Raw genomic sequence first — 23,288 nt, forward strand, 5'->3', positions numbered from 1 at the left:
CCTGGGGAGTAGACATGGACAACATAGTGAGTATTGAGTGAATAGAGTAGAAATAAACAGAGGAGGGTGTTGAGGGAAGTTATCTATAGCAGGATGGTACAGTTAGGGTTTTGCAACCAAGGAGACCACAATCAATTCGTTAAATTTTTCCTGTGTAAGGTGCACTTTTGGTGAACTACATTTAAATTTCATGTATGTGTTAGGCATTCATGGGAGGTAATACATTTGACAAAAGAAATCGAACAGCTTACAATACATTGATAAAAAGTAGATCAGCTAAAAAGGAACGCAGCAGTATTAAGAGTCAGACTTATAATGGCCCTGTCATAAAACAGTATGTTGATTGGTTGAGCAAATACATATCATCATACTCCTCAGACCCTTTGATTGGTTGTACTATTTCTGTAAATGCCCTCTCCAGGCCTCATAAAATATTGCTGCATTTGCAGCTGGATATCTGGAGGCTCCCTTATTGTGAAAAGAATGAAAAGGGCTTCCAAATTCTGATTAGCTCCACAAAACCCCAAATCCCTTTTTGGGGACAGCATGTTGGGATGAGGCCCTTGTAGTGCTACTGTTTTCTACAACCCAGCAATAGCTACAACTTTAAATGTCTGAACATAGCAGCTGCTACCCAAACAGAAATGCGCAAGGGGAATGTTTCTGTTTACTTTTGGAAGAAACCATTTATGTATGAAGGGCATTGCTGAAGGTATGCAAACAATGGGTAGCCACAGTCTTACCACTACAGATAGTATTCTGGGAGCATTCACGCAAGTTTACCCATCCCCACATATGATGTATGACATTTTAAAAGTGTTCACAACTGTAAGGGAAACTAAAATAATTTAGGATTATAAATGAGGGCTTGTTCACATGTGGATTTTTCCATACTTTTATGGGAGCTTGACAGGTGGTTCTGACCTCTGCAAATGCCAAAACTGTGTACTGAGACTAATGACTGACTTCACACATTGTAGTTGAAGTTGGGTTTTGTGACATGGTGACCCAAATACTATCTGTAGTGGTCAGACCTTTGATACCATTACTCTTGATGGCTTTGGTAATATAGCCACAGGCAGAAGGCTTGACATAAAAACACTGTGAATTGAATGCCCTTCTGCACCCTACACAGTGTCAACAAGGCTCAAAGGTGTAGTTATACTCAATGTTATTTGGTGGAGCGAGGCAGGGCTTCATCTCCCCATTATATCTTTACAGGTAGTTATAATCCTAGTACTAAAATCTGAGACTGTGAAAGAGCATTGCTTCCTGGTGGCCATCTTTGTTTGCGTTATGATATCACTAGTCCCTTAATGGGCAATAACTCCCCTGGAATTCATGGAGAATGTATGCCAGAAAGATAGGAGCCATCTTAGAGAAAAAAATTTAGCTATCGCTTTAGATAAGGGAAGGGTTCTGTTTTTCCCTGATGGAGTCATTTTGGAGTAGACATAAAAATATCAATTATTCTTAAGAGTATTTTATGGATTAGGCAGAGTCTTACACTTGCCTATGATAAAGCTAAATCATATGGTATAAACCTGATCATATTTACACCAGTTTCTAAAATTATAGCCTACCTTGATTGGGGAGTACCATTTTCTGGAAATATTGGGCTTGCCATAGCTGGTGTTGAGAATTTTTGGTGATGGAAACTCATATTCCTGCTCTGGCATCTTCACTCTGGCATTTTTGGCTTTCTCCAGTTTAGCACCTTCTTCTGTGGATCCCCTCTCCCCCCAGCGAACCTGCAGCCATGAATGAAATTGTTAGATTTTTATATTAGTCAAAACATTGCAACATAGCTAAACCCAGGAATATTTATATACGCAACATGCATTTTTAAATCTTTGTGTAAAGCTTAGTCTATCTACAATCTGCATAGACTGTTAATAGACTAGATTGTTAAAAACACAACTTATGTATTGGGGGGGGGGGGGGGGGGGGAGTAGGCAATATATCTTTTTTAAAACCTATTGTTCTGATTAATGAATAAATGCTGTAGTTTTGTCGGGAAAGATAATATTATTCTATGGTCTGAAGAGCAAGTTCTGGCAATGTGTTAAATTTCACATAATCTTTACAGAAAACAAGTATTAAGGAGGATCATCTTGGGGGTTTGGTTCTTCTGCCGAAAGAAAAAATTGAGAAGCATTTAAGTAACACAATGATGACTAAGGCATGAAAATACTTATTGCCAGGCACCTCTGCTGCTGGCCCTGTGCTTGCAGGTCACTAATGTCACATGTAAACACAGAAGCCCAGCTTTTGTGTCTACAAGTGACAATGGTCTTCTCCTGGCACTGCCGGAAGCACCACAAAACTCTCGCCGCCCCCTTTCCCCCTTCACCTCCTCCCCAATGGTCTTATTCAATACCTCTAGTGCTGGCAGCAGAAATAACTCAGAATTGGAAGAGGAGCATCTCTACTTCAAGTTGCTTTTGAAACATGTGAGGGCTGGAAAGGAGCTCACTGCCCAGCATCCAAGATACCAGCAGGATACAACCTCCAGTAGTTTGTTCCAGGATGTGTATGGGGAGATAAGCTAGTGGGATGTTGTGGGATGCCAAGAGAGTGGAAAGGTGTCAGGGAGGCAAAATGTTAAGTGGCAGTGTAGCTAGGTGCTAAGGTGCACAGCTGTGAGCCCCATTGAAAGCAATAAGAAGCTGTCAGCTCTTGCAGCTAATTGCTTAAGCAGCAATTGCATGCGAGTGATCAACTCTGGTCACAGGCAGCCTGCATGCAGGGCCAATCACTTACATGTGATTGCTGAATGAGTGAGAGCCCGCAGCTTCGCATTGTTTTAAATGCGGCTGCCTACTCACTGCCAATTGCTGGGGTTCTTGCAGCAGACAGGGTGCATACAGAAGTGTGGATGCACCCTCAAGATGGCAGGGAGGCTAAAAAGGGGGGGGGGATAAGTGTGCAGAGGGGGGTTTAAGCAACGGTGCAGTGTGTCTGTAGATGACATCAATTGCTGTCTCTATGCATGCCACTGCCCCGTGGCCACTGCAGTGATGGAGCATTGAATTAGGGCTCGTTCACACTGTGTACCTTCATACTGTCTGAACTCCTCTCCCTGCATATACTATCCATCACCATATAATCTGCACTCCTCTCCTGTACATACTGTCTGCCATCATACCCTCTACACTGCTCTTCTGAATATACAACCCCCCAATCATACCCTTCACATTCATTTCCTGAACATACTACCCACCATCATACTATATACATTCCTCTCTGGAACATACTATCCACTGCCATACAGTCTGCAGTCCTGTCCTGCATATGCTACCCACTACCATAATCTCTGCACTCCTTTCCTACACATAACATCATACTCTGTACATACAGCCATTCACACCACACTCCTTTCCTGCACATGCCATAATACACTCCATTCTTCAATGAATGCCCCCCACAGAAAGTACATTCTACAATGGCTCGCTGAACGCACAACTAAAAAAAGGTGTCCCCCATCACTCTATTTGAAACCTTCGTAACTCTGACCTCTGTACATAACACACTCCTGGTACCCCCCAACAGGGGGTGTGGTTGGGTTCCTGTTCCTATTCTCTGAGAAAAGAAAAGTCCTCATTACTGTAGCACCCATCACTCAGTAAACTTGGCTAGAGGATTAGTCAGGCACAGGATACCTAAATAACATCCTCCTTTTTTTTTGGACAGTGCATTCCCAGTCGGCCTAGGACTAGAATTGCTGCCATAAATACATTCTGGCAATATAGTTCCAGCACTCGGTAGATTAGACTCAGAAATCCATGTAAATCCAAAAGTAGTATAGAGGCAGTCACAGGTATTGCAAGGAATGTTTTACCATTCTTCCAGAAGCGCATTTGCGAGGTCAAATAGCACAAAAAATAAAAAACCCAGCGGTGATTAAATAACAACTAAAATAAAGCTCTATTTGTGTGAAAAAAAGGACAAAAAATTCATATAGGTACAGTGTTGCATGACTGAGTAATTGTTATTCAAAGTGTGAGAGCACCGAAAGCTTAAAATTGGTCTGGTTAGGAAGGAGGTTTAAGTGCCCAGTGGTCAAGTGGTTAATACTGTGTATTGCCCCCTTTAACATCAATGACAGCTTGAAATCTTTTGTAGTATTTGTGGATGAGGCTCTTTATCTTCTCAGATTGTAAAACCTCCGGTTCCTGTAAATTCTTGGGCTGTCTTGCATGAACTGCACTTTTGAGATCTCCCCAGAGTGGCTCAATGATATTGAGGTCAGGAGACTGAGATGGCCACTCCAGAACCTTCACTTTATTTTGCTGTAAACAATGACAGGTCAACTCGGCCTTGTGTTTTGGATCATTGTCACGTTGGAATGTCCAAGTAGGTCCCATGCGTAGTTTCCTGGCTGATAAATGCAAATGTTCCTCCAGTATTTTTTGATAACATACTGCATTCATCTTGCCATCAATTTTGACCAAATTTTCTGTGCCTTTGTAGCCCACACATCCTCACAACATCAGCGATCCACCTCCGTGTTTCACAGTAGGAATGGTATACCTTTCATCATAGGCCTTGTTGACTCCTCTCCAAATGTAGCGTTTATGGTTGTCACCAAAAAGCTAAATTTTGGTCTCACCGCTCCAAATTACTTTGTGCCAGAAGGTTTGAGGCTTGTCTCTGTGCTGTTTGGCGTATTGTACATGAAAGTAGTAAGAGGCATGTCAGGCTCCCCATTGCCATCAGAAGCTGTAAGCTGAAGCAAGATGCTCCTTTCTATAGTGAAGGTATAGAAATGTCCAATTCAGTACAGTCCCTTGCCTAACCACCATTTAAATGCTATTGTGTTCATGCCTGGAGGGAAGTCTGGGTTATTAAATAAATGGGACAGGGGCTTGCTTGCTGAGGTCAGGACCATTGACATGCATATAGTGTCCCATAGGGCTAAGGATTGAGATAAGGTAGGAGCCATTATCGGAGGGCGGTTTTTCAGGGGACACCACAGCAAGAAGTCCAAGTCCCTTTCCTGTTTTATACAGTTCAACTACCTTTTCCTGCAGATCCTTTGACAATTCTTTTGCTTTCCCCATGACTCAGAATCTAGAAACGTCAGTGCAGGGCACTGGATAGAAGATGCAAGGGTATGTCAGGAGTCCAGAAACTCATGGAGGAGTGGAAGAGGACTCCAGTGACAACCTGTGAAGCTCGGGTGAACTCCATGCCCATACAAAATATTGACACTTTGGGCCCAATTTGGACATTTTCACTTAGGGGTGTACTCACTTTTGTTGCCAGCAGTTTAGACATTAATGGCTGTGTGTTGAGTTATTTTAAGGGGCAACACATTGACACTGTTATACAATTTGTACACTCACTACTTTAGATTGAAGCAAAGTGTAATTTCTTCAGTGTTGTCACATGAAAAGATGGAATAAAATATTTACACAAATGTGAGCAATTTCGCAATTCTTGTTTATTTATTCAAGGAAGTAGATCACTCCTTACAGTATATGTCATGCGTACTGGAAGAAATATGAAGCGAACCTTGCTGTTGTTTTGAGAATGTTTCATGCTGAGAACAAGTAAGCAAATGTACATAGGGAGTTTAAACTTTATTTACTTGTTCTGGATCTTTGATTCAAATGAACAAAGCCAGAGACAGCCAGTAAACATTTTCAGAAGAAGGTCAGTGATTTTTCGGTGCTTCAGTTTTCATAAACCAGACCAATTATTCTTAAAAAGCTGTTGGCATGATATGTGACACACAGACTGGGGATAATATTATGAAAGACCCAGTAAAACCAGAAAATGCTCATAAGTTACATCCTAGTTCTAGATCAGGATCATGCACATCAAAGCGGGTCAGACCACAGGCATTATGCTCCCTTATTCCCAGTTGCTGAAGCCTCCCTTGCTGTGGAGCCATTTACGACTATTATGCAGTTCATTTGGTGAGAAGATTCCAAGTTTACAGAGGATAGTGAACGACAAACTAATTGTTGGAAGCATTCTTTCTGTGTATGTTCTTGTTGTCAGGTCATGCATTTAGAAAAAAAGGAGCATCTTGCTTCAGCTTACAGCTTCTGAGGGCAATGGGGAGCTTGACATGCCTCTCATTGCTTTCATTTAGTCTTTTCAGGTTTTGGTGAAGAGAGGTAGGTTGTAAGTGAACACGTCTTTCAGGATAGGAATAACAGCAGGGGCAGCAGGGGCCCAATGACTGAATGAAAAATATTAACAGTGGGTACCCAGCTTAAGCCATGAGCACTAGACAAAATCTATTTTATGATGTGGACTAACAAACTCATGTCTTAGAAGAGCACAGACCAACCAGGATGTATGCTGATATCCACTGAAATATGGCTACTGTGTGCATAGGCTTAAGAATATTTGTTGTTTCATCAATAAGCTGGCTGAGGGTGGACTGGAGTGGAACTCATTGTTACATAAATGATTGCCAGCCAAGGCCTCCAAACCAATACATAATTTTTTTTTTTTAACATTGTAGTACTGAAGTATTGAAAACACATTTGGTAAAAAACAAAAAAACAAAACAAAACAAAAAAAAAACGATACGATATTAGATCACCAAAACCCTTCTTATACAGTATTTCTAATAAAAAAATAATAATTACCTCCATTCTCTTAATTCCTCCCACGCCTCTTCCCCCATAGTATGAAGCATCTACTGTGGGCCATTTCTTTTTGGGAAGACCGTCATCATCTTCATCCTGTCCAGAAGAAAACAGATAAGGAATAATGTTGCAAGTAAAACTCTTGATACAGTGATAAATACTAATTTAAATTGTATGTAAACGTTAACAATAAACATTTTATTTTTAAGGTGGCCATACAGGTGTCCAACTGGCTGAACAAAAAACCTGAACTAATTTCTCCATACACACATTCGATGTAGATCCGAGAATTCTCCCTGCTGTGTCATTGTATTCTTTTTTTTTTTTATGCCACTTCAGTGAATTCTCTAAAGAGACTCAAATCAACTTTCCATTAATTTCTGTCCCATCTCGCCTTCACATCATCGTAGCCTATATCATTTGCTATTATGCATTCCTTTTGTATACAATTCAGCTTAATTTAGGAAAGTGCTTACAAAACATTCATATGCCAAACTTAAACCTCTATATCCCCAAGCCATTACTACTTTACTTGAAGTATTATTTCCATTCCTGGTCTTTTCCCATTTCCCGTATAGATCTTAGACTCTTAATTGTTCTGCATAGCTCCATGTTTTTTTAAAACTCTCTCCACTCTTTCCATTTATCTATTATTGCGACTCTCTTATCTCCATTGCTATTACTTAGATTTTCCATAGTGTAAGTTTCTTCCACTGCATCTATCCACTCCCAAATTGTTGGACACTCCACTTCCTGCCATTTTTAGGGATCCATCTTTTTGCTGCATTTAAAGGGTGTGGAATTAATGACGCTTGATTTTTTTTACCCCTCCTCCTATACCATGGAACAATACTGCCCACGGTTTCTCTGCAATTACTGTTTGGGTAATTTATTTTATGTAATGGAAAATCTTTTTCCAGTTTTTGAATTTTTGGACAAATCCACCATAAGTGTGCCATTGTTCCTGCCTCTTTGCAGCTTCGCCAACAGTCCCTTGATTTGCACTGTTGGTATTTACTAGTCTTATCTGGGGTTGCATACCATCTAGATAGACATTCATAGTTCATTTCAGCGGTGTTACTGTCGGATGCCGACCTGTGTGTTAATTTAAATATTTTTCCCATTGTGGTTTTATCACAATGTGTTCCCAATTCCCTTTCCCATTTCTGAATAAATGGCGGGATCTCCAGCCTGTCCATGTCATTGTATTCTGACAGGGACCTGCCCACCTTTAGACTACACTGATCAGTACAGCTAATTGGCTGCATGCCTGTGCATGAGAAGTCGGTCCATACATGGATTGAAATTTGACCAGTTCCTGACAACTTTAGTCTGTTAATTAGAAAGTGTTTTGTTACATCGAGTGAGCTGATAAATTTCTGTGCTCTCTGCTGATTATCATATTGTTCCCAGCTGTCTTGGTGGACTACAGAACACATCCCCCTGTGCTAAGGAGAAGAGAAGAGGAAGGGGTATCTGTATTTCTGTTCTAGAGAAACAACAGTGCTTCTTCATAGACACTGTACAGTAATGAGCGTAGCCACCCTAGGACAGGAAGTGTGCTAGCACATTTCCTGCAACCATCACATCTAAGGGCTGGCAAGCTGCAATATATTCATTATTTTAAGTAGGGCTCAAAACACAAATAACATACAATTAGTAATAGTAGCTTACTATTACTTTACTAGTTGCTATTATTTTAAACTTAGATTCAATCCTGCACCTGGGTCTATTTCCAATGAACAGAATACATTATATGAACATACCACACATTACTTAGGCCCCTATTTATAACAAAGCCTGGATAATATCCTTCACAGGACATTGAAGTGTTTACTCCATGATTAAACTAACACCCTACACCCCCCCCCCCCCCCAGTCTCTGCTGCGCTGACCTCGGTGGATGATACTGTTTCTCCATCCACCCAGCTTAATGCAACAGTCCTGTTCTTACTCTTATTTCCATGGGAATGCTGGGATGGATGAATCAGACCAGTTCTGATTGGTCAGCGCAGTCATGGGCCAGAATGAACCAACCAGCATTGCTCTGATCTATCCCACCATCCCTAAGGTAAAAATAGCATGGTTCTCAAACCACAGGACCGTTGCACCATGGATGCTGAAATTGTATCACCCATGGAAGTAAGAGCAGCATTGACCGGAGGGGTGGGACAGGTGTGTGATGTTAGTTCATCTTTACATTTTTTTCTGAAAAAGTGAACTAACCCTCTATGCTTAGACCATATTCTTAATTTACTGGTTGTTCTAGCCTGGCATGTGACTTGTTAGAGACAAGTAGGGATGAGCTTCGTGTTCGAGTCGAACGTACGTTCGACTCGAACATCAGCTGTTCGGCCGTTCGGCGAATTCCGAACGTTTGGGCCGTTCGCGTCAAAATTCGAGTGACGCGCGCGCGGACCACAATGCACTGCGGTGGCGCAGTGCATTGCTGCCCCATGATTGGCCAAGCATGCACTGTGACCCCGCATGCTTGGCCAATCGCAGCGCCGGCAGCGAGGAGAGCCATGATTGGCCACAGGCATCCTGCCTGTGGCCAATCATAGCTCAGGCTGTGTAGTGCACGCCCCACACTATATAAGGCCGCCTTTGAGGCGGCCTCGTGTAGTGTGTTACTTAGCATCTGAAGCAGTGGGTGTTCTGTGTACCTTCAACACAGTACACACCAATCGTTTTTGGCTGATTTCCTATCTTGCTGCTGTGTAGTGGTTGTTGTCTGTGCCCTGACTGCAGTATACACCACTATATTCACCTCACCTATATAGCTAGTGATCTAGCTTTAACCACTTAACAACTGCCCATTGCCGATTAACGGCTTCAGGGGGGTTGTTTAACTCTGAGAGGCCGTTAATTAACGGCCTCCCAGAATTCTGCTCTCGTGTGCCCCGAGGTGTGCGCACTCGAGAGCATCCGTGACCGCCGGGTCGCATCACGGATCAGGGTAAACGGCCGCTCATAGCGGCCGTTTACCACGTGATTGCTCCGTCAAATGACGGAGTGATCACTTGGAAACAAACCGGCGTCATGTTATGATGCCTGTTCCTCCCTCCCCTCTCTGTACCGATCGGTACAGCGGAGGAGAAAGAGATCGGTGTCAGCAGCGATGTGGGCTGCATCTGCAGTGCCCACATCGCTGCTCACCGAATTTAACCCCTCAATTCCCTGCCAATACTCTGCAATACCAGTGCATACTCTGCAGTACCCTGCCATTACTCTGCAGTACCCCGCCATTACTCTGCAGTGCAGTACCCTGCCATTACTCTGCAGTGCAGTACCCTGCCATTACTCTGCAGTACCCCCCATTACTCTGCAGTAACCCCCATTACTCTGCAGTACCCCCCAATACTCTGCAGTACCCGCCATTACTCTGCAGTACCCGCCATTACTCTGCAGTACCCCCAATACTCTGCAGTACCCTGCCATTACTCTGCAGTGCAGTACCCTGCCATTACTCTGCAGTACCCCCCATTACTCTGCAGTAACCCCCATTACTCTGCAGTACCCCCCAATACTCTGCAGTACCCGCCATTACTCTGCAGTACCCGCCATTACTCTGCAGTACCCCCAATACTCTGCAGTACCCTGCCATTACTCTGTAGTACCCCCCAATACTCTGCAGTACCCTGCTATTACTCTGTAGTACCCCGCCAATACCCCGCCAATACTCTGTAATACCCTGCCATAAATTGCCATACCCAGCCATACTCAGAGATACCCAGCTATACTCGGTGATACCCTGAAATACCCAGCCATAGACGCCCCCCACCCCTCACCGCCCTCCGGTGCTTCTACCAACTCGCCAGTACGATCAAAGCCAGAATCTTTTTTTTATTTTTTATTTCAGGCTTCCCAGCCTAGAGGTGAGATGTGGGGTCATATTGACCCCCCAGATTTCACTGTAAAGAGGACCTGTCACCCCATATTCCTATTACAAGGGATGTTTACATTTCTTGTAATAGGAATAAAAGTGATCAAAAATATATTTTTGGGGAAAAAAATGTCAAACTAACATAAATAAAGTAAAATGAACAATAAAAAAATAAAATAAAAATTAAAGCGCCCATGTCCCCATGTGCTCGCATGTGCCACACATGTGAGGTATCGCCGAGAATGTTAGAGCGAGAGCAATAATTCTAGTCCTAGACCTCCTCTGCAACTCAAAACATGTAACCAGTAAAAAAAAAATTAAAGCGTCGCCTATGGGGATTTTTTAAGTAGCGACGTTTGGCGCCATTCCACGGGCATGTGCAATTTTGAAGAGTGACATGTTTGATATCTATTTACTCAGCATAACTTCATCTTTCACTTTATGCAAACATTGGGCTAACAAGTGGTTAATAATAGAGCTTGCAGTCAGTAGTGTTAGGAGATAGTGCATGCTGTCTGCGTGCTCTGTACCCAGTACATACCGCTATAATATAGGGCAGGCCCCTACTTTCAAACATCCAACTTACAAACATCTCCTACTTGCAAACGCAAGGAGACAGCAGCAAGTGAGATGAAAAAAGATGAACGACAAAACAAATTATACAGGGGTGATAACCCTTCCCTATGTTTTCCAAAAAGCTTAAAGATAGTTTTTTTGACTGGAGCTACACTTTAAAAATGTACCGGTTGAAAATGACAAACAGATTCAACTTAACACAACAAACCCACACAGTCCCTGTCTTGTTTGCACCGCCTGTATACTGCTGTTCTGAGTATATAGGGCCTGGGGGCCACACGCATTTCCTTTTTTTAATATGGGTACGGGGTTCCCCTTAATATGCGTACAAGACCCAAATAGGCTGGTAATGGGCAGGGAGGGCTACCCATGCCATGTTTCTCAATGATTTTCAACCATATTGCAGGAACCAGATATAACATTAAAACCGCAAGCAGTTTTAAATGGTGTTATTTCCGTTTAATGTCATTTTGTGCAGGGACTGTTCTAAACACGGGAAACACGTGGCACTTCACAGGCATACTACAGACACCCCCCAGGCACCATATTTAAAGGAATATTTCACTTTTTTTTTTCACTTTAATTGTCATTAAAATCAGTGCTCCCGCCAAAACGGCAGTTTTTAAAACTTTTTTTTGCAGTGACCCATGTCCCCTGAGGCAGGAGGCAGGTCCCCAAACCCTTTTTAGGACACTATCTTGCATATTAGCCGTTAAAATTAGCACTTTCCAATTCGAACGTTCGAGTCCCATAGACTTCAATGGGGTTCTAACGTTCGTACCGAACGCGGGGGTCGTTCGCAAGTTCTGGTGCGAACCGAACCAGGGGGTGTTCGGCTCATCCCTAGAGACAAGGCTTATAGGCAAAGGCTTAGTGTGCCTAATGGTAAATCTGGCATTGGACATGTAGGCTGCAGTGATATGCCAGGACTGCGTTCTTCTTCTGACTATTGGTCAGCTAGTGCAAGTATCAGATCTATCTATTTCTGGAAAACACTTTGTTGAGGATACAGACTGCAACAGCAAGAAGACACAACTGCAAGACTACAAATTACTGACGTTAAATAAAATACGTTTGAACTAGTTTGAATCCTTTCACAATCCCGGATCATCTCTAGAATAGCTTGGATGATAAGCCATGACAAAAGAATAAAATTCTTTAATGTCCTCCTGGGTACATTCCATTCCTGTAATAAATAACCTTTGATATCTTATGCTGGAAAAGTCATGTGTAAATTCCAGCCAAAAACTTGTTGCACAACACGTTTTATTATTTAAAGGAAACCTGAACTGAGAGAAATATGGGGCAGCAAAGATAGCCTTTCATACTGTCTCAGTACAGGTTTCAGTACTCAGTACCTTTCATACTGTCTCAGAATGATTTTCTGTAAGTAACTTTTTTATATTACTTTTTTTTAAAACCATTGCACAGAGCTGGTATGTATGACTTTTTTAAAATTCACCTTTAGTATCACTTTAACATAAAAAATAACATTTAGTAATAGTAGCTTACCCTACGCTCATTACAGCTCTCCACGTTAATGCACATGGACATTTGTAAATATTTTATATGCCTAGCATAAATTTCCCAGCGTTTTCTTGTGCCTGGAGACCCATACTTGCTGCATACAGCCTGCCATATAAATGAATGGCTGTACTCTTGTAAACACTGATGCTTCCTTGCATCAGCTTTTACCCATGCATGTGCATTCATCCAATGTATTTCCTAAACATGGAAAGACGCATCAGTGCTTAAAAAAGTAAAAACGTATGGCCACATACAATCGTTTGCTTGTTTACACTAAGCACATAAAATGCCTACTAATGCATATGAACCCTAATTCTTTTCTATTCTCTCTTCATATGCCTTTACTCTATCTGGTGATTCTATTGCTGCATACACCGGACTTTCTGACAGAAAAGGTCAGACGGTCTTCCCAACGGAGTTCCAACGGACTTTCGACGGAGTTACGATGGACTTCTGACCGATCGACATTGCCCACACACGAACGGACCAAAGTGATGACGTAAGACGGGACAAGAAAAGGAAGTTCAATAGCCAGTAGCCAATAGCTGCCCTTGCGTCGTATTTGGTCCATCGGACCAGCATACAGAGGAATGTTTTTTCCGATAGAAATTGATTTCGTCGGACAGATTTGAAACATGTTCTATTTCTAGGTCCGTCTGAATTTTTGAAGAAAAAAGTCAGATGAAGCTCACACACGATCGTAATATCCGACGGAATGATTCCGTCTGACCTTTTCTGCTGGAAAGTTTGGTCGTGTGTACGCAGCATATTAGTTCCCACACCTTCCTGTCCTGGGGTGACAGCATTCCCTGGGTTGCTCACCGTAGGACAGCCTTTCTCAATCTTTTCACAACGGAGATACTCTTGAAATAATATTCCCATTTAAGGGAACCCCTGCTAAAAATTACAGCATCTGCAGCTACTGTACATAATAAAATGTTTACATAGTTAGTCGGCTTGAAAAAATGACACTAGTCTGTCTAGTTCAACCAATAAAATAAGTTAAAAAAACACACACACAAATGTAAATGCTTCCATTTATATTATCCTATACTCACAGTTGATCCAGAGGAAGGCAAAAAAAACAAACAATAAATCATGATCTAATTTCTTTGAGTAAAGAAAAAAAATCCTTCCTGATACCCTCATAAAGCAATGGGGTACTCCCTGGATCAACTACCCCTGGTGTTATTACTTCTAAAAAATAGTATCCAGTCATATTGTGTGCATTTTATTTAACCTACTGAGCTGGTCAGAACCAGCTCTTGAGGGAGTCTATTCCACATTTCCACATCTCTTATGCCATGTACACACGGTCGGATTTTCTGATGGAAAATGTTTGATGGGAGCTTTTTGATGGAAATTCCGACCGTGTGTAGGCTCCATCAGAATTTCTGACACAAAATTTGAGATCTGGATCTCAAATTTTTCGACAACAAAATCTACGCATGCTCGGAATCAAGCAGAAAAGCCGCACTGGCATTTGAACTTCAATTTTCTCGGCTCGTTGTACGTCACCGCGTTCTTGACGTTCGGAATTTCCCACAACATTGTGTGACCGTGTGCATGCAAGACAAGTTTGAGCCAACATCCATCGGAAAAAATCCCATGGATTTTGTTGTCGGAATGTTCGATTGTGTGTACGTGAGTTTACTGTGAAGAAACCATTCCGTATGTGAAAGTTAAATCGCTTTTCTTGCTGTAGAAATTTCTTTATTGTCATGAACCAGACAAAATGACAATGATGATCAGTTGATGCATTTCACACAAAAAGAATCGTGCTTGTTCACTTGTATATCTTTTGTGCAACTCAGTCAATATAGGCTTATTGTGATTTATTTTTTTATACTAAAAATATGTACTGTAGAAGAATACACATCGGCCTAAACTGAGGAAAAAATGTGTGTTTTTTTAGAAAAATGTGGGATATTTATTATAGCAAAAACTACAAAATATTGTGTTTTATGCTAAATTGTTGCAATTCTTTTGTTTATAGCGCAAAAGATAAAAACCGCAAAGGTGATCAACTACCACCAAAAGAAAGCTCTATTTGTGGGAAAAAAAGGACATAAATTTTGTTCGGGCACAATGTCGTACGTCCACGCAATTGTCAGTTAAATCGACGCAGTGCCGTATCACAAAAAATGGCCTGGTCAGGAAGGGGGCAAATCCTTCCTGGGCTGAAGTGGTTAAAAAAGTGCTAGGTAGAAGATGCGTATTGCTTGAAAAGGTTAATCACATCATCTAACACCACATATGTGACCTTAATTCATGTAATATAATAATAAAGTGCCTTGGTGCATGGTAAACCAAAAATACATACTGTATGTGCAAAAACAACATACTGTGCCACATATCAAATAATATCATATGTCCATAAAACTGTCCCAATTCAAAGTGACTTGTGCTTTGAGCTTTCATGCAGCAATATCCAACTGTTGAATGGGTGAAAATTACTCCTGCTCCCCCTTTATTAGGACCTACACTCACCAGATGGCACCATATACTGTATAAATGCTTCCAATCTCTTTATGCAAACATCCAGTCTCTCCTCCCCACTCCATATGGTTAGCGAATATTCTCATAGGGGAATGGGTGGACAAAGAAACCTCTCATATCATAATTCAGTTTGGTATGTTTTTTATTCATTTATCCTCATTTGCCACATAGTTACCAATAAATAAATGCACTGAAGCTGGTTTGTTAGTTGGAGACATCCGGTAAGGACGTTATTCCACTGTATAGCTTGGTGTCATCTGCAAACACTGAATGGGTACTTTAAAACCCAGACCATATATTATTTATAAATAGCATTTATAAATATATTAAAAAGTAAGGGTCCCAACAATGAACCTTGGGGTACACCAATAATAATCGTAGACCATTAAAGTGATTGTAAAGTCTTGTTTTTTTTCTATTTTTTTTAAATAACAAACATTATACTTATCTGTCCTGTGCAGTGGATTTGCACAGATCAACCTGGATCCTCCTGTTCTTGGGTCCCTCTTCGCTGCTCCTGGCCCCTCCCTCCTGTCAAAGGCCCCCACAGTAAGCAGCTTGCTATAGGGGCACCAGAGCCAAGCTGCAGCTCCATGTGTCCATTCAGACACGGAGCTGCCTTTGGTCCTGCCCCCTCCCTCTCCTGATTGGAGAACTGACTTTGATTGGCAGCTGCAGGAGCCAATGGTACCGCTGCTGTGTCTCAGCCAATAAGGAGGGAGAGACTCGTGGACATCGCTGGACAGAGAGAGAGCTCAGGTAAGTATTAGGGGGGCTGCTGCACCCAGAAGGCTTTTTATCTTATCTTATCTTAGGATAAAAAACCTTCTTACTTTAAAACCCCTTTAAGAATCATTAACCACTACTCTCTGAGGCTGGGTTCTCACCTATACAAATTGCTTTCTTTGCATCCAATTCGCTTGACAGAAGATTGTGACCGGCTCTCAATGGAGCCGGTTCACATATTTCCATGGTGGCCTCGGAGCAGATTGCACAGGGGGCCTGTGTGTCTTTGGTTTCGTTTCAGGTCCAAATTCAGGCAAAAATTTGGGCCTGATTCATCCAGACCGCTGCTGCGAGCCGCATCCAGCATAATTTTGAACCCAGCCTCAATAGGGTCTTTTAGTCCGTTTTCTTTCCATTTAAAAACTACATTTTCTAAGCCTGCAGACATTAATTTCAACATTAGCAGCGTGTGGGGAACTGTCTCAAACGCATTGGCAAACTGCTAATGTCGTTGAAGAAAAGTGCAGCCATGTCTAAGGCACTTGTACACAAAGGCCAAAGTGGCCTTAGGGAGCAAAGTGAATGTGCATAGTACATGAAGTTTAGAAAACAAGAGAAATGTTTGAAATAATATTTTTTAATTAACCCACTAATGCACCTAATAAGGGGCCATAGTGTATTTACACTTTTTGGGAGGATTTAATTATAACCAAACAGTCAGTTTTTAGGTGAATTGGCTCATGTGTTACAATTCTTCTATTTGCAATCACTGCACATGAAAGAGGAATTTGTTTTCCTTTGTATGTGTTTTCTTCATTCCTGATGTTTCCCTATCTCTCTCCTCTCTTCCAGGCATAGACATAAGTTCTCACAACAGGAAATGCCAGGAGTCAGGAGATCTTCCTCACAAACCCAAGACACGGGTGGAGATTCAGTACCTGCCAGGCTGGGAGGGACCTGTCATAACAAGCTCACCATCTCTCCTTACTGTTTATGAAGAGTGAATGGGAACCATAACTGCGTTTATTAGATGGGAAAATAAACACGCTGCTGTTCCACCACACAGCTCATAATTCAGTCAAGGGTCCGAGAATGGTCAGCATGTAAACATGTCTTTATTTCAGCACATGTAAATCAGGAAAGTGAATGAGCTGCTGACTGTCAGATTACTGGTGGAGGACAATTCACCCAGCCAAGCTGGTATTCTTCCCAGATGATGAGTCAGATCTGCAGTTTTACACTGAAAACGTTGCTACTTCTTTGATTAAGGCTGGCCCTATATGGATCAAAACAAACAGATTCCCCCATCCACACAAGTGAGGTGGTTGGAAAAATCCTCCCTTCTGTGCTATTGTATTCTGACAGCAGGGACCCCTCCACTCTCAGAATACACTGACCAGTGTTTCAGCCAATTCCAACAGTCCCCTTTGGGAGAAGTCAATCATTAGATCAGGAACGACTCTGCTGAGCTGGCAAAATTTCAATCTATGACGAGTTTAAGAATAAAGCCCCACTTGATATATTGACTCATATTTAATATGCAACCTGGTATTTCCCTCCAGTTCTCTGTGTACATGCCATACTCATGGTTGCTGCAATGTAGATACACCATGCATCCAGTCTCTTCCTCAGCAGCGTTAGCATAGATATGTCTCCTACATTTTGTCAGGCAGCCAACAAAACATTAAAAAAAATATTCTACTACTGCCTGTGTTGCTGTTGGAGATGTTTTCTTACTTCTTGTCCAGTGAAACTGTTATCACTAGGACAAAAAGTGAGGGGAAATCCTAAATTCCCCCCCCCCCAAAAAAAAAATATTGGCTGGACAGGCACCATCTAGCCCTGTCCAGCTGCAGTAGCTTTCAGCCTCTCATAGACTTTTTAGAGGCTGCCGGTAGTAGTGCTGGATGGTGCACCTGTGCATTCCACTTGCACGACAATGCTGAGATCTCAAGCACAGGGGCTAAATGCTCAGTGTGTATGAGGCTTAACCAGTGTGCTTGACTAATTACATTATGTCAAATGTTCTTTAGCACTAAGTGCTTGTTCACGTCACAACATGAGTTAAATTATTGCACGTAAAAACACAGTATACTGTATGTGTGTATGTGGGGAAATGCCATCAATTATTTATTACACCCAGGTGACATACCTACTGTAGATAGGCATGGCATTCTGCCCTAGGTACAGCTATGCTAGATGTCTTCAAGGGGTGCTCAAGGGCCACACCTCCCACCACCACCAGATTTCCAGTGCCCTATTGCCCCTAGCAACTCTGTCAGGTGCAGACTGTATTATACACGGTACGGTGGTACAGAGCCAAAGCGATTTGTCCTAAGCTCCTCCTGAGCTCTGATGTGTGAGTTGGGGGGAAACTTAGGGGACTTGCTGGGGAAATGGTGAGGAACATTTTTTGATGGGAAAGCTTAAGGTTTTGCTGGTGGGGGCAGGGGGGAGGGTTGGGGGATGATTTTTGGTAGATAGGTTTTGCTGGGGGAGTGGGGACTTTTGATTGTTGGGGGTTTTCCTGGGGGATAGGGTGGGGAGGAGGATGAGAAAGGGAGAAGGAATTTCTGGCTGTATAATACCAAAATTGCCTAATGTCCATATATTGTCAAAATTGCTTTTTTATTGTCAAAATTGCCAGTTTGTTGCCTCCATATAATCACAATTGCCTGCTTTTTGCCCCTTTATAATTTAAATTGCCCATATTGTCACATTTGTGCATTTGTTACACATTACCATATTGTCACAATTGTCTGTTTTCTGCCTGCGTATTGTAATGATGTGCTGCTTGCATATTGTAACAGTTGCCTGTTTTGTGTGTATGGTAAGCAATTGCCCACTGGAAACCCACATAGGATAGCCATTTTATGCCTATGCATTGTGAAGTTGCTGCTGTTGAATAATAAAGTCTTATATTATTTAGGACACAGTTATAATTCGTAGGTTTCATCATGGCTTGTGTGCTGTTAATAAAACTGCATTTTATTTGTTTTTACCAGCATAAACATGATTGAAACATTAAAGTGGTTGTAAACCCTCCCCCACAACTTGTCCCATGTAAATCAGCATAAAAAACCCTAATGACCACTGCTTGTAGATATCTCCTTACTTGCTTAGTATTGTTGTAATCCTTTTTGTTCTTTAGAATGAAGTCACTGAGCATGCCCAGATCTCCGCTGATTTATGGCACACTCTCTATGTGCTTGTCTATCTGTTATCAGGACCTCCTACGGCACACTACTGAACTCCCGGGAGGCTGCAGAATCATTCAGAGCTTCGTCCTACACACCATGTGACCATGTGACATCACATGCAGTGTAAACTTGGCCATTACTGCAGTCTTATCAGCTGAAGCTGATAAGAGCGACAAAGGCAAACATTAGACATCGCCACAAGTAAATACTATGAAATAAAACAAGTCAGCTATGAACAGGGAAGCAGGGTTGCCATAGAAATGTTGGATTGAGAAGAAGGCTTGGTTAACAGTACAGGAAGTGCTCAATGTAAGGGCGGAAATACACTCCATTGTGGACTCACAATACTTAAGATGGCGCTGCCTTACCCCTGGAAACAAGTTTTTTAAAGTTTCTTTAAACAGTAAGTACTATGTGATTTGGGCTGGATTTCAGTGGCTGTAGTCTAATAATTACTTATTATAATGGACTAAATGAAAAGAAGCATCAGAGTGGGAGAGTTTACTTCCTCTTTAAGAAGATCTTCACTGTCTCCATTTTTTTCTCTTTGCCCATTTATTCTTATTTATTAAATATAATTATTACTACTGAAAATAATTTTGATGTATAGAAATTCATTAGGGGTGTGTGTGTTAAGAAAATTATCTTTCTCTGGGTGGTAACTACACTAGGTATACCACTGGTACACCCCAAAACTTGTCTACAGTATGCTGCAATGTTCCTGTGCTATAGTGCACCACACTGCTCTGCATGTTGGGTACACTTTCAAAAATAGAAGACTTTTGTTTCTTACATTATGGTACATTGACGGCCTTCTGAACACAAACGCACACCCTATTCTGACACCTATTCTATTCTGCTAGTTAAGGCAAACAATATAACAGTTCCTCCTCATTAAACATGGATATATGCATTAAAGTTGAGGTGGATTGTTATTGTACATTCCACCCTGTGTGTGTTCTGCATGGCTATACATGATGATTACAGAAAGAATAAAGTAGAAGAATCCCCCCCGCTGCGTTCTTGGAGCCATTGCGCAGCAACCTGAAGACAGATACAGGTCAGCTTAACCCAAAATATTTGTGCACGGCGTGAAGAAGACTGCACAATGTAAAAATGTTTAAATCTTAATGGTGTTTTTCAACACATACTAGCAGAACACTAATGAGTTCTAAACTTTCCACGCCCTCCCGTTCCATGAAGCGTTCGCCTCATCTGGTTCTAATCTGTAAACCCCACTCTATTTTCCTCCCAGTAATGAGAAGTGGAAAACTGACTTTCATTTTTTTCTTTTTTTCCTTGCTGATATCTGGCAGAACGTTTAAACTGAGAAACCTAAACAATCAAGCAGGAAAAATATTTTAGATGATTTTCTAAGTTGGAGGCTAATCAGAAGAATGACATTGGGAGCTTTATACCTACAGAATGCATGCAATAGACACATTTTCTCATGTAAAGTACATGTAAATCCGATCTTATGGCAATGTCAATTGTCAAAAATATTCCCTAATTCCCTAATTCGCTTATTTGGTCTATTCCTATATTTACTTTTATTTTTTATATCTATGCATTGTATCATAGGAGAAGACCTAAGTAGACACATCCAACAATGAGATATTTGCAATCTTTCTATTATGAAACCCTTTTTGGGATTTGTCATTTTTAGGGAATATTTTTTGTGTTTTTCTCTGGTGGTTTTGACATTCAATGAGCCCCATGCATCGGCATGCACACACATTGAGAGTTTGTTTCTTTCTCTCTTTTTTTTTGTGTGTCTGCCGATGCGTGTGAAAATATATATTTTTTTACATACAAAATGAAAAATGTTTTTACTTATGTCAATTTTTATTTTTTTAGGTTACACCTATACCTCTTCACCTAAGGATAAGATTTATCATGTTATTAATTTATTACCATTATATATGCTTTCAATGTGTCAGCTTGATTTAGGTGTTTTAGGTGAAAAGGGCTTTTTCCTTTCATCCATTTAAATGTTAATCTTCAGACTTTGGATGTTCACAGGTGTTTCCGTAATTGCTATCTTTTTATACACATATTTTATTCATTTGTCTAATTGTTTGTGTGTGTGTGTGTGTATATAGCTCTGTATGTATATTCTGCTCATTAGCTATGACTAAGCACCGTGTCATTTTTGAAATAAAGTTGAATAATTTGGAGCGCGGCTATCCAGCTACATCTTTTCTACTTCAGGTCACTGACCAGTTAAGATGGCCAAAGACCGGTACCTGGTAGAACCTGAGGTGAAGACGCCTGTGCAGTACCTCACGGGTGTCAGACCATTGGTGCAAAGGTAAGTATAGTGGAGTCTAGTTCTGCTTTAAAGAGTTACTAAACCCAGAACCCTGCATTCACTATATCTGGTCTCCCACAGTACACAGAACACGGAAACGCAATCATTTTAGTAAATATAAACTGCTAAATACCGTTTCCCATCAGCAGTATATAGCAGTCTTGTGACTTCTATCAGTGCCTGGTTAAAGCTTGCAGGAGGAGTTATATACTGTCATACTGCCCTGAGCTGTACTATGAGGATCCAGGACCCCTGACCCTCTGTATTGACATCGCTGATTGGCTCTCTTCTGATCACATGCACTCTCCCAAGTAAAAATAAAACTCTTTTGCAATAAACACCAAACTGAGCATCCTGACTCCATAGACTGTCTTATCCAGACATGTTTTGGAGACAATGCCAGAAGGGGAGCATCTGTGCATGCAGGATCAACAGCTTTTAACACAATGCAGATGATTAATTCAATTAAGGTGAAAAAAAATATGAGGGTTTACAGCCCCTTTAAGCCCTCATTCACATTGATGCTACTTTGAAATTGCGCTACTTCACTTGAAGTAGTGCCATTTCAAATAGCAGGTCAACGAGATTTTAGGTGTTACTTGAAAGACATCTGTGCGGCTTCATGGACAGATGTCTATTGAAGTTGCACCTGAAATTGGGAAAAGTAGTGCAGGAACTACTCAGCTGATGTAAAAGGGAAAGAAAGGGGGAAGCATTGATGGTAAATGCAGGATAGGATGCCCCAAGATTGGAATATTAAATATTACAATAGCTGCATATATCTATTAATTTTCTTAGGATTCCTTTGGTTGGATCCGGAATGGAAGGGTGTTTTTCATCAAGCATCCACGTTGGAGGGGATTCCCGTTGATCTGTATCATCTGCTGCTTCCTATCCTGCATTTACCATCAATGCTTCCCCCTTTGTTTCCCTTCTCCATCAGCTGAATATTCCTTTCAGTGAAAAGGTGAACCAGTTGGTTACAACATAATACATTACTAAGGTAATTGCTTTATACAGTCAGCTCTTTCCCTGTCCAGATGGGTTGGGTTATTCAATCACTCTTTATATATTTTAGGTGTTTTTTTTTCTTTCTTCCCTCTATGGTCACAAATGCGTCCCACAAACCTCGTTATGCACTGGAACTTCTGTACATAATTGACTTGTCAAGTCCTGGTTTTTAAGCATCTTGTAGGCCTGTCCCTTTGATTCATTATTTACTGATCTATGTGAAAAGTTGTTTAAAATTATGAAATAATATACCGATCAATGTTATGCAATTTATATATTGATATGTAACCTTTTGCAAATGTTCATAAATGCTTGTTCACTTTATCTATAGTATCAACTATATGCAGAACTCTTAAGACGCCTGATGAAGCTCTTCAAGGCGAAACACGTAGAGCCGAAGTGGCTGCATTGTTGTATGAAACGCATGTTTATGTGATCAATTTTACTACCCTTCTTTTTAAACTTGTTATAAAATAAAATGTTGCTATATATTTTGTGATAATCAGATTTTTTGGCACCTTAAAAACCCAGCTTGTTGTCTCTCTCTCTCTTTTTGTCTCTCTAAATTATACTAATCACCTTAAAGTGGAGTTCCACCCAAAAAAAAAAAAAATGTAATTTATGTGCATAAAAAATAAATAAAAATAAACATTAGGAGATTTTTTTTTTTACTCACCTCTAAATGCCTGTTGCTAGGGGTCCCTCATAGTCTGCCTCCTTCAGCGCCTGGGCTCTTGACATCACTTCCCTCGGTGCAGGAAGGGAGATCAGCTCTGCCCCCTCCCTCTTGTCAATCATCTGGGACACGTCACAGGTCCCAGATGATTGCGTGGCCAATCATGGAGTGCGGCACCACTCGCGCATGCGCAGTGGGTGCCTGGTTTTGAAGCCACAGCCAGGAGCCCATAGTTACAATGCCGGCGCCGCCAAGAGGAGGGGGAGAG

The 23,288-nt window shown here is 41.4% G+C and overlaps 1 protein-coding gene across 1 annotated transcript in view; it reads right to left on the reverse strand.

Annotated features, from left to right (window-relative positions):
* ANTXR1 (ANTXR cell adhesion molecule 1) overlaps positions 1 to 23,288 on the reverse strand; it is a 297,188-nt gene that overhangs the window by 95,642 nt on the left and 178,258 nt on the right. Inside the window, exons 15-16 of the mRNA XM_077469472.1 lie at positions 6,609 to 6,704; positions 1,584 to 1,751 (exon numbers count right to left, since the gene is read on the reverse strand). Coding sequence (XP_077325598.1) covers positions 1,584 to 1,751; positions 6,609 to 6,704 — 264 coding nt within the window. The remainder of the gene's footprint in view (positions 1 to 1,583; positions 1,752 to 6,608; positions 6,705 to 23,288) is intronic.

This window comes from Lithobates pipiens, unplaced genomic scaffold (genome assembly GCF_037356315.1).
Source record: "Lithobates pipiens isolate NorthernLeopardFrog02 unplaced genomic scaffold, aLitPip1_a1.2 Scaffold_8, whole genome shotgun sequence".
In the NCBI taxonomy this organism is placed as follows: domain Eukaryota; kingdom Metazoa; phylum Chordata; class Amphibia; order Anura; family Ranidae; genus Lithobates; species Lithobates pipiens.